This window comes from Ananas comosus, linkage group 23 (assembly GCF_001540865.1).
Source record: "Ananas comosus cultivar F153 linkage group 23, ASM154086v1, whole genome shotgun sequence".
In the NCBI taxonomy this organism is placed as follows: domain Eukaryota; kingdom Viridiplantae; phylum Streptophyta; class Magnoliopsida; order Poales; family Bromeliaceae; genus Ananas; species Ananas comosus.
Window position 1 is genome coordinate 1,464,188 of NC_033643.1, and position 11,663 is coordinate 1,475,850.

An 11,663-nucleotide genomic window follows, 5' to 3' on the forward strand; every position below is an offset into this window, starting at 1 on the left:
CATTTTACTCGAGTCTTTTTCCTGCTGATATGCCGTACAGCCCATTAGGGCCCAATGAGACCCGAACTTTTACAGCCCAGAGCCCACATAGTGGGGCCCATTGGGGCCTGTACCTGGGCTACATTACCAGATGGCTTTTTGCATCGGACCGGGCCCAGCCCTCAATTCTACAAGTAGAGAATAATACCTACTCTACTTTTATACTGAAACATCCAGAGGGTACAAAGCACCACAAACACAGCTCCGTTACCGTTAAGATGGAAGCGAAAATTAGAGACACTACCGCCTAGTTAGAACATTGGACTTAGCAACGTAGAAGTTAGTGAAATTTTCAATTAATCAATTTTGTTACTGGTTGACTATGAAGAGTAAAACAATGCAAAGATTGTGCCCAAGGTCCTTAAATCAACACAAGCGATCACTCCTTTAACCTGCCACACAAAAAATCAGACATTTTTTCAGCGTTAGTTAGAGAATACAATCAACTGTTGCTGTCACAACAAGCTGTAACTTACCTATTTATTAGCGTTGGATCGAAGAGTTTTGCCGCAACTTAATAAGCAGTCGGTTGAAAGAATTGGAGATGAATCAGAAAGCAAACAGAGCCTCTTCGTTTTTGTTTTGCTTTTTCTTTCCCGAAGATTACTGGGGAGTGCCCTGTAAAGAGCTGCTTCTGTCACAAGATGAGCTTTGTTTTATAGCAGTCTAATCAGCTCAGTAGATGAAGATTAAGTGAATGAAAACTTGAGAAACCACTTTTAAAGTCCTTGCACAAAATTTGATCGGTCGTTGAGTGCTCTACATTTTATCTGGAGGATCCTCCACTATCTGGACGCCAGAAACCCTTTTTACCAACAAGAAATTGCCGTTTAGTGGTGGTCACATAGTGAAGAGATCGTAATACAGGGCATATCTTCTTTATCGTTTCCACTTTGTCTTGCAGTAAGACCCATCCACCTGGCCTTAGTATCCTGTCCATCTCAGCCACTACTTCAATGATGTCGCATCTGAAAAGAGAAGGAAAATATCACACTCACAGGGAGTTTCCTCTTGCCTAACCAAATGAGAAAAAAGAGAAGACGGTAAGCTTCAAAAACATACTATTATAGGGTTGAGTATCTTTACCTTTTCATAAGATTTTCCAGAAGATAACTCGAATGAAGTAGATCGTACGTCCGAGGGTATGTGTTAAAAGCTTCACACCAGTCATGATATGACCCAATCAACCCTCTGTTATAAATAATTGGTAAAGTATCTGGCTCGCTAATTGGTACCACATTCATCACCCAGAGAGGTTGATCCATCAGTGCTGCCGCAAATCTGTTTATTTTTATTTAGATGATCAGTAACTTCTTCCTATCAATAATAGAAATAGGGCTTAAACGGAAGTTTGTGAAGTAATTTGGATGCTTTCACACGAATTAGCCATGCAGAAAGCAGCAGGGGAAAGGAGAAAAAAGATGCTTTAATAAAATTTGTGCTGTGAGCAATGGAAACCATGTACAGCATACAAGTCTTTAGCTAAGAACAAAAGGCAAAATTTCTTTAATTGAATGCCAACAGGTAATTGAATATATTTTTCTTAAATGAAACTTCATAGTAACCTACAGAACAGGTTTAGAGAAATTTAAGAATATTGCCTTACCCTCCAAATCTAGCATTCATGTCCATGACATTACGAATGCTTGACCAGTTAATTGCAAGATCACTCCAATATACTTCTGAAACAAGTGATTTCCAGTGCTTCGTATCAGCATAAAACTTTTCTGCAGATTGAATTCCGTTTGGCTCTTCATGTTGACTTGAATAAAATGTATTAAGTCTTTCAGGCCAAGGAGGCGGCCAAATATGTTCTTGATCAGAGTTGGTAATTGGGAGTTGAGAAATACAACTATCAAGTGGGGCATACCTGCAGGTGCAAAATAGGAATAAGTATAATCTCAGAACTAATCAAATAAGTATAAGATCAGCACCAAGTATGGATTATTAGCAGTGATATCAAAAAGAATGGATGGAGGAGTACCATGATACATTTGTTCGATCATTCTGAGCACATAAAGGTGGATTAATGGTTTTTCTCTGAATGTAGCAGGAATTCGAGAGAGGTTTTTGATATATTACAATACCAATTCCAGATTCATCCTCAGATTTCACCAGTGTCTTCCAGCAGATGGAGTTTGTCAATGCCACCATAGCTGCAGGAAAGAGAACAATGATCTCCTTTTAGGTCAAACTTGTTTAAATTCTAAAGACTAATCAAACCTGTCAGGTAAAAAACGTAGTTTTAATATGACAATAGTCCTCCCAATTGTCTACTTCCACTGGATAGTGGATAAATTTACTCGACAAGCAAAACGTGAGCACTCATGAGGATTTGTTTTCCTTTTTCTGCTTAACAAGAAAGCGGAAAGACCTTAAGAGCAAAAATATTTCTTTATTTGGTAATTGAAAAAATAAGTTGGAGGAAAACATGTAGCAGATAGTTAGACAAGATTTATGAAAAACATGGCGGTATTTAACATATACAAATGAAAATGTTACCATTCCAGACGGTTTCATCTCTTTCATTATGACGATATACAGGTGTTGCAGACCACACAAAAAAACCTCCAGGCCTGAGAATCCTATTGAGCTCCAATAATGGCCGTCCACCTAGAAAAGAAAAAGAAAAAAAAAAAAATCTAATGTTTGTTTCTTCCATTAAAAGAGAAAAAAGAAAAACAACTCTACTATATTTATCGAAGATTTTGGCCCATGATTAACATATATGTATGTATGATACCATTTGCATCCCAATGGACCCTACATCTCGCACAGTGAATCAGATCAAACACGTTATCAGGGAAAGCAAGCCTTTGGGTCCCAATCACTGATAGGAAAGCCGGAATTCCACGTTCCAGTGCAAATTGTATCTGAGCCTCATGCTCATCCTTTGGGGCAAATGACATAGTAAGGACATTCCTATCCAGAAGGTATCCACCAAGACTTGCCACACCACAACCAACATCAAGTATAACTCTTGTGTGTCTTCCCCACTCAATACTTGGCAGAATCTAGAAAATTAAGAAAAAGACAGTATGAAAAGAATATGTAATAGATCTGCATATTATTTCGTAACGTATGAGAACATGGTCGCTGGAACAATAGAGATTTCTTCTTATGACATGATTTACACCAACATTTGTAACGTAAAGGGTTTTTCATACATCATAAATCACCAAATGGGTATTCAATTTTTAAGTTCCAGCACAATATACCCAGAAGAAACCAGCAGGGGACAATTTAAAAAATGGAAGAGAGAGAAAAAAAATCTTCCTAGCATGTTAGTGCAGTCAGCTAAATAAAAGCATTAATAATATGGAAAAGACAGGAATGCGCTACATTTGTTACTTCGGAAAAGTATAGCACCATGTGGTATATATGAACTTTTCTATTTTGAAAAGCTTGCTAGGGTTGAACCCTAAGCATTATTTGAGTGTGTATAACTAGATTTCATATTTCAAAACAATCTTCTCGCAATTTCAGCTACCAATAATATTCTCATGGTCTGGATAATTATCATCTACCCGTTCAATGAACTGAATGTAGCGTGTTACTCCCTGCTTGAATTGAGTTCCACCTCCAGGAAATTCAAGATAGTCTCCCGATCTCCGAACCCAGTTTTGATCCTTCTTATACTCAACTAGTTTAGGGTGAGGAACATTGCCATACCATATCTGGAGAAAGAATTAGAATGGGACATTTAAAAAAAAATAAAAAAGTTCTATAAAGCCAGATCTAAATTATTAATAATCCAAGAAAATATAAGCAAGCACTAGGAACGCCAAGTCCCCATCTTCAAAATTTCTAACTGAGAGATGAGCATAACTATTTTCATTAGAAGAACAAGTTAATTGTTGACACAAGCCCAAAACATTGAGAAAAAAGGAATTATGTAAAGTGTGATCTGCAAATACCTTGCTAGTTCATCTCAACTAAATACTGAGCTAAGAAGCAAATCATTGAGAGCAAGGAAGTGTACTGTATCATTTATATGTTACAGTCAGATGTTTTACGCGAACTTAAAACCTATGAAACTGACAGTGCAAGGAAATAACAAAACCTAATATATTTCAGGGCAATGTTACATGTTAATACACGGAAATCCAGGAAAAGCAATGCCGAAAGAACTTGAACCCACATTTTGCAAGATTATCTCGGATATTTTATACGACGAACTCTGTCTTGCATCAGCCATTTCATGTGCTTAATTGGTGTATAGTGCTGAATCTGTAAAATCTCCACAACATTAAACTTTTCTTTTGCTCTGCTATGCTTTACACTCAACTTTAGATGGCTGGTTTAAAAACAACAAATCTGTGAATTTGGACTCACGAGTCGATGGGCAAACTGTGTTGGAGGATCGGGGGGGTGAACAGGGCTTTGAGCCTCAAATCACACTATGTAATGTGTGCTTATACTCCATCTTGATTGCTTGTTTTTGTTACAGGTGCTCTACCTATTGGTTTCCCCGTTCATCTTCCTTAGTGCCTAAATACATTCATAAAGCACTCTCATTCATTTTCTGGAAAAAGGTAATCATACAAACAATCTCGCTCTGTACGCTCTCTTTCCCAGTCAAAAATCTTTCCTTTGCGATGTTTCATTAGATTGTGTTTTGCAGTTTTCACTTCTTTCTTTTTTTCCTCTGCTTTCCAAAATTTTGAATTACAGACGTTCAGTGAACTAATTCTTAGCTCATACGTGTTAGCTCTACATTCCGTGAGAAGAAACATGAACATTGCAATCAAGCATAGCAATCAGATTACTAATCGCGGAGAATTACTAGCTCCCTTACCGAAGAATCATCCTCACCATGTCTCTGCTCCGCGGCCACGGCACCGGCACCCGGTACCCCCGCGGCAGTGGGACGAGGCACCGCGGCCCCGGCCGCGGGCAATGCCGCTCCCGGTGCTCCATGTGGCGCCTCGACCTCAGCTCCTTGATCGCCCTCACGTTGTCCAAGCAGGGAATGTAATCCGCCGCCTCCACCCCCTTCCCCACCCTACAGATCTCCCACCTGAACTCGAACTCCTCATCTCCCTCGCCTTGTAGCCTCCCATCGCCGGAGGATTCGGCGGGGCTAGGGTTAGAGTTCTGGATCGTCGTCGTCGTCGTCGTCGGAGAAGGAGGAGGCGATCGAGGAGGGGGGAAAGGGGGCGGAGGAGTGCGTTGGCGATCGGAGAAGAAGGGGATGGGGACGCTGGGGAGGGAGAGGAGGAGAAGGGAGGAGAGGAGGAAGAGGGAGAGGATGAGGAGGAGCGAGTGCTTCCTCTCGGAGAGGAAAGCGAGGATCGACGCCATGAGTGGAAGGGAGGGAGGAGACTAGGGGAGTATTTCTGTTGGGGGAGTTGTTTGGATGGAGAAATTAAAGTGGGGAGGATGACGCCACTGTCACGAAGAGGTGTGGCAACTGGCAAGTGAATGCAGTAAAAATTTTAAAAAATATTTATTTATATAAATTAAAAGAATAAAAAAAAAATCGGGAGATTTGCATGTATGCGGATGCACGAGGAACGGAGATGATTGCAGGCACGTGGCGTCAGCCGGGTGAAGGAGAAACGTGGGAATGTTTGCGGATTAATAAATAGCCACGATTGTTGTCCGGACAGGCGCGTAAACAATCCTATGCGGGTGCGGGGTTAAAAATGTAGAAAAAACTTCAAATAATACCCAGCAGTTTCATATTTTCTTATTTTAGTATTATGTAATTTAAAATGTATCGCTTTTATGTCCTATGATTTTATTTTTCTCTTTTTGTAATCTCCTCTACTAATTTTTTTTCGTTAAATCAGGCTGACAAACTGTACTGATATAATTACTCTCAAAGATCTCCTGAAAAGCACTAATATGTGAGCGCGAATATGTACATGCAGATCGACCCGCGTTGATAAATCACAGATCAGCAGATATATAGGAAATATGCATCTGTAGTACCTAAAACTTATTCTTTCCTTTGCTGTAGTTTATTAACTAAAATATCAGTTATTACTTCAGTACTGGCTCTCTCTAATAACTTCAGTACTGGCTCTCTCTCTCTCTCTCTCTCTCTCTCTCATAATTGTAGAAAACAGGCAAGAAGATAATTTGAATTAAAAAGGAAAATCCTTTAGTTAATTGCTCACAAACAGAACCAATCACACATCCCAATCTCACCGTAATGCAAGTAAATCAGATGATTCCAATCAACTTAATCTAAGATGAATCCATTTCTGCAGCAACTACACAACAAACCAACAAGTCTACAAACTAAATACATAAATAAAGCCATCGTTTTGAGAGCCACAAGCTAAAGACAAAGGGGGGAACTCACTAGTTCTCAAAATACAACAATGAGTTTGAATCATTTTAACTGCCTATTGTATGTGTCAACTGCAATAGAAGATAACAAAGAAAAACAAATGATCCACTTTCTGAGGTTGACTACATTATTCATTCTTTTCCTATGATACAAAAAGAATCTCCAGTAAGCTGCAGGACTCAACAGAAAAGCCAGACACCACAATGTACACCTGATCCAATTCTGTCATATCTAGAGTTGATAAATCTGTCAATTTTTCTCTTCTATATGGAATTAGTGTTTCTATGACTTCATCTTTCCCAAGCATTATGTTTTGGGTGTAATGGAAGTTCGAAATCACAGCAACAGCAAAACCCACATAACAAATGCAATAGCCAGTTTGCGTGGATTCTTCTGAAGAGAAGGGACAAAAAAAAAAAGATTTGACAATAAGAGGAGGACAGAAGGGAATGGAATGAGTAAAAAGCCTCATCAGAATTTTTATGGATATGAAGAGACGAGACGATAAAAATGGACTAATAAAATGCAAGTAAAAGAGGAATGCATTTAACAACTTAGATTATAAAAATTGCAATTTTCGTAAGTCAATCGTTGTTTGATATGGTACTTCCAACAAGAAGAAAAAAAACTATTTATTCTCAGTCCTAGTGTATGTTCCTTCTAGGGTCCTTGAAAGAAAAGACTGAATCCTCCAAAATTTTCAGAACAGCATAGAGAGTATAAGCAAAAAGGCACCTTACTTTTTCTCTCTTTCCTAAACACAACAATATTTAAAAAGTGTAGAAAATTGGGCATTCTTGACCAACCAAATCATGTTTGCATGGGCCAGAAATCTCTTTTTATAAGAGACCAAGATATCGATTGTTAGTGCTACCAATTTCAGGAATTCGCTATAGATTTCGAATCATAAGTCCCACAGCCCTACCAAACCAAATGGAACCAAACCAAATGGAAATTCAGGTTGAACAACAAGGATGAAAATTTAAGTAAACTTATTCCTCTTCTTTTTACTCTTTCTAGCTGCAAATGAGCTGATTGTCTCACTAGGAAGGCACACCTGATCTCCTCTACTGGCTTTCATCTCTTGGGAAATTGATTGCCTATGTCCTTTGCAAGCCTTGGGAAGTTTACCATCATAAGCTCCACAGATATGAGCCTCAAAATTCATATAATCCTGCAATTTAAAGGTACACAATCCATCACGTAAATTGAAGGTATATACATTTTAGAATGAGTAATAAAAGTAATTAAGCTGACTAGTTGGAATGAGATTTCAGATGATAGATTGGCCCAACAAAGTGTTTGCTTCGGTTCAGTTCTTAATAGCTATATCTTAGTTAAAGCTACATAGATTCAGATCCAAGGTCCATTTTCTAGGCTTATAATGAAAAGAAATAGTTAGAACATCATTCATGCCATGAATATAATCGGGGGATCAGTTAGCACTTTGTCTTGGCAATTTAGTCCCTACAGATAAGATGAAATTTGAAAGAACGATAAGTAACAAGCCTTGTTGAATCAAGAAGCCATAGTTGTGATCATTATGCATTTTCCTGCAGTTTGTTGCCGTATGAACTTTTAGGAGCATAATGAAATAACGAAAAAAGAAAGAAGCAACATAAACTAACAGATCAATACAACTGCGCAGAATTGCTTCATGCATTCTCCAGAAATTGTACATTAACAAACAGAAGCAAATTGAAGATTGATTAGAAAATAACAATCATCTACCATGCCTAAAATCATGAAAAAGTGGACAAATAACTTTTTTGCTAATGAAAATTATGGTTTTGTTGTAACTTATAAAAGAAAAGTAAATAACTTAGGATTGAGTTAACTCTAGTAGTTGAGGCATGACTATATCAACTGGGGAGGCAAATTGATAACAGTATGTTGATCAGCATAGACATACCTCAAAAGGCTTAGAAAGGATATGAGGAAAACAGGACACACAGGAATGAAATATAAAAGAAGGTTAAGCGTAAGCTTGTAGAATATGAAACTAACCTCATAGAGAGGCTTCCCATCAACAACCACCCAAGGAACATACTGATGAGGGGGGCGAAGAGCATCTGTCTCTGCTGCATACTGTAGTTCAAGCTGCATTTGTATCAGATTAAGAGAAGTTCATAAGCACCTGTAAGTATAATCTCATTGTATTCTCTCTCGGAAATATATATACACACATATATGTGTAGATGAAAGCTTGGTCAACTAAGATTGGATCAACCACAATGATTTCTAGAATAAAAGCAATAACCATTTGAAAATTAACAATACTTAGGAACTAACCCCTACAGATTTCTCCAAGAAAAAAAATAAGGGGTGAAATACAAATAAGTTGGTTATGGTAAATCTAATACAAATATTAACATGCAAAAGTTCAGAAAGAAAAATAAGTGAGAAGAGTGATGTATAGACAACCATCCTAACATATTTCTCTTTAATGAAACCTTCTAGATGAGATTCATTCGAAGTTAACTTCAAAAGGGAGATTCATTCGCAATTTATTGTGTTGAACAAACCTGCCACCCATATCCACTATTATAGCAATCTACAACCGCTTCCGAACTCAGGCCAGCTACCTGGAAGCAAGATTGCCACTCGTTTTCTTTCTGTCCCAGAATTAAATTTTCAACACAGTGAATGAAGCGGAAGTGCTCTTGCTGCATCAGAATTCAAGAAAATTAACATAAAAATAATCTTACAAGGTAATATGTTTTGACGACAATCTCTGCATGAGTCTGAAAATGCACAACGCGTACATTTCCCAAGAAAAACAGTTTCTATGTATAATGCAGCACAGCATTCAATAAAGATAAATGCACTGACAGCCTAAACAGACCCCCAAAACTCCTAAATTTTGAAATTCACCCGTTTTGTGTGACAAAAAGTTCCACACCGGAAAGGCGACCACCGACATATTGTTTCGTCACAACAAGACATTGGTATATAACTGTAATTCTTTGTACATTACCACATCAGGCCACTCTTTGATTGCGCATGCTTCGATAACATTCAGAAGGCACTCGTTCGCACCATGCTGCAGGATGAAACAAGAATGGTTAAAAGAAAATCATTTTCTAGGCGTCTGGATCATAAAAAATAATTTAATACAAAGGTTATGAAAAATCAACCTACCTCTTCATTCAAGACACACCAATCTCACTGCAAAAACCCCATAAATATATAAATGCTGCTGCAGGTCGCAGGCAGTAAATTGACATGTGCTTGTTTCCAGTAATTAATGAATTTTTTAGGGTCAATAGCATACGTCTCCCTGCGAAGTATGGAAATGACACACTTGTCCCTCAATGTTGTTTGTCAAGAAGTATATCCCTCTGAATTTCAAAAGTTTACAACTTATTCCTACCAACTGACTACTGTTAATTAACTGGCACTCTCTCACTGTTAGGACCTTTACGCTCTTACGAATATACATTCTTTTCAGATTTTTAAGGTTCAAATAGAATGAAAAGAGTGATGGAACAAAGAAGCTAGAGATTTTTAAAAAAAAATGATGGTAAAAGTATTTTATAAGATCTTTTTTGGGGCCAAAATGGTAATTTTCAGAAAATTCAATTTTAGACGATCAATGACACACAGAAGAATAAATGTGCAAACTACTAAAATTTATGAGGGACAAATACACAATTTCACTACTTTGAAGAGACAAGCGTGCATTTTTTTTCCGATCAATTCCACCATCTCCTATATTAACAGCGAATATTGCAATCGAGAATCTTACAGAGGCATTTCGACAAAAACATGGTGGGAACATTCCGAAGGGAGGAATTGGGAGTGAGGACCTGGCAAATGAAGGAGCCGTCGGAGGAAACCCTCGCGTTGCCGTAAGGGACGAGATCGAGGTCGACGATGGAGACGAGCCCGTTGCTGAAGATGCGAGAGAGGTGGTTCACAATGAAATTGGAGCAGTAAGGGCACAGAGTCTCGTAGTAGAGGGACAAGGAGACCCTCTTAGTGGCCGATGCATGGGAGGGAGAGAGGGAGAGGAGAGAGAGGAGTGAAATGGCGAAGAGGAGATGAAGAGACGCCATGGGAAGGGTAGGGAGAGAGAGAGAGAGAGAGAGAGAGAGAGAGAGAGAGAGGTTGTGTTGAGTTGAGGAGAGATCGCTTCCTCTGTAGGTGATTCCTCCGAGGGGGCGGGTGGGGTGCAAAAAGGAAAGGGAAAAGCGGGAGAAGATGCTACAGGGTGGTGGTTATGAAAAATGAGCTATATTTAAAAAAAAAAAAAGGTTAATTGCATATAAGTCCCTACAAACATAGTAAATTATAAATACATTTCTACAAAGTTTAATTTTTATAAATTATTTCTGCAAAAATCCTAATATTTTCAGATATATCTTTGCCATTAAAATCTGTTAGAAAAGTTTAGTTAACCATAGGTTACATACTTTACTCTAGTTGACATTTTTATTCCTCTTATATTATACTGTTATAATTTTTGGAGGGATATATTTGTGATGAGAAAATTAAAATATAAACGGTTTTCTAATGATTCTCTAACGATAACTAATCAGAGGAATATATTTAAAAATATTAGAACTTTCATATAAATCACTTATGAAAGTTGAACTTTACAGCAATACATTTGTAATTCACTATGTATGTGGAAACCAATATGCAATTAATTCTAATAAAATGGGGGGTAAGTTGCAAATTTGGTCCCAGATGTTTCAATATTAGCAGTTTAGGCCCTTTAGAAAGATAAATTGCAATTGGGTTCTTCAACCTGTGGGCATAGTTTCAGCTGTGTGTTCTACCCCAGGGATGTCAACGGGTCGGAATAGATTTTCAAAAATATAAAGCCGAAGCCGACTAATAACCAAAATTCAAATTCGAATTCGAATATGATAGATTTTAAAAAATTGTATCTAAATCTGAATCCGATTAAAAATACAAAATTTGAACCCAAGTCCGAACCCAAAAATCTGAACCCCAATTATTATAGTTTATCGCAATAAATTTTTTGTTAATTCCTTAGTAAAATAGCGAGAAAGAGAGCCACGAAATCGCAACCTCTTTTAGCCAATTATTTAGTGCCTATTTGGCCCCCTTAACTGCTTTATTTTCTAAACCAACTACTAAATTTAAAGCCCGCGTATTTTCAAAAAAAAAAAAAAAAATTAAACAGCATTTTTTTTTTTAACTTTCATACTAAACAGCTCATCAATTTATTTAGGATAAACTTCAAATGACATATTTATATAGTTTCGTACTTTCTTATTTTAATACCATGTAGTTTAAAATATATCAATTTAGTATCCTATGATTTCATTTTTTTTCTTTTTATCAGCCCTTT

The 11,663-nt window shown here is 37.6% G+C and overlaps 2 protein-coding genes across 5 annotated transcripts; both read right to left on the reverse strand.

Moving 5' to 3' along the window:
• On the reverse strand, positions 247-5,418 carry LOC109728275 (probable methyltransferase PMT23). 2 transcript variants are annotated; one of them, XM_020258646.1, is made up of 10 exons: positions 4,855-5,418; positions 3,567-3,716; positions 2,783-3,053; positions 2,542-2,652; positions 2,024-2,195; positions 1,646-1,909; positions 1,126-1,320; positions 803-1,007; positions 516-657; positions 247-431 (listed from the first exon to the last, which is right to left on the reverse strand). In XM_020258646.1, exons 1-8 carry the CDS (start codon positions 5,341-5,343, stop codon positions 806-808), a joined length of 1,854 nt encoding a protein of 617 aa, XP_020114235.1. In that variant the 5' UTR covers positions 5,344-5,418; the 3' UTR covers positions 247-431; positions 516-657; positions 803-805. The 2 variants fall into 2 exon arrangements, with proteins under 2 accessions (XP_020114235.1, XP_020114233.1); XM_020258644.1 differs by having other exon boundaries at positions 516-1,007; positions 4,855-5,417.
• Positions 6,279-10,521, reverse strand: LOC109727759 (gamma-interferon-inducible lysosomal thiol reductase-like). 3 transcript variants are annotated; one of them, XM_020257937.1, is made up of 6 exons: positions 10,150-10,521; positions 9,318-9,383; positions 8,866-9,006; positions 8,348-8,440; positions 7,398-7,514; positions 6,279-6,733 (listed from the first exon to the last, which is right to left on the reverse strand). In XM_020257937.1, exons 1-6 carry the CDS (start codon positions 10,396-10,398, stop codon positions 6,677-6,679), a joined length of 723 nt encoding a protein of 240 aa, XP_020113526.1. In that variant the 5' UTR covers positions 10,399-10,521; the 3' UTR covers positions 6,279-6,676. The 3 variants fall into 3 exon arrangements, with proteins under 3 accessions (XP_020113526.1, XP_020113527.1, XP_020113525.1); XM_020257936.1 differs by lacking the exon at positions 6,279-6,733 and having other exon boundaries at positions 6,762-7,514; XM_020257938.1 differs by lacking the exons at positions 6,279-6,733; positions 8,866-9,006 and having other exon boundaries at positions 6,756-7,514.

Bases quoted from the DNA above. Each gene is read 5' to 3' on its own strand.
- LOC109728275 (XM_020258646.1), bottom strand. From the start codon at position 5,343: ATGGCGTCGATCCTCGCTTTCCTCTCCGAGAGGAAGCACTCGCTCCTC. The intron at 3,717-4,854 runs GTGAGGATGATT...TTCTTTCTCCAG, and splicing joins GGCCGCGGAGCAGAGACATG to ATATGGTATGGCAATGTTCC. The intron at 1,321-1,645 runs GTAAGGCAATAT...AAAAATAAACAG, and splicing joins ATGAATGCTAGATTTGGAGG to ATTTGCGGCAGCACTGATGG.
- LOC109727759 (XM_020257936.1), bottom strand. From the start codon at position 10,398: ATGGCGTCTCTTCATCTCCTCTTCGCCATTTCACTCCTCTCTCTCCTC. The intron at 9,384-10,149 runs GTCCTCACTCCC...TTCATCCTGCAG, and splicing joins ACGGCTCCTTCATTTGCCAG to CATGGTGCGAACGAGTGCCT. The intron at 7,515-8,347 runs GTTAGTTTCATA...TTTAAATTGCAG, and splicing joins ATGGGAAGCCTCTCTATGAG to GATTATATGAATTTTGAGGC.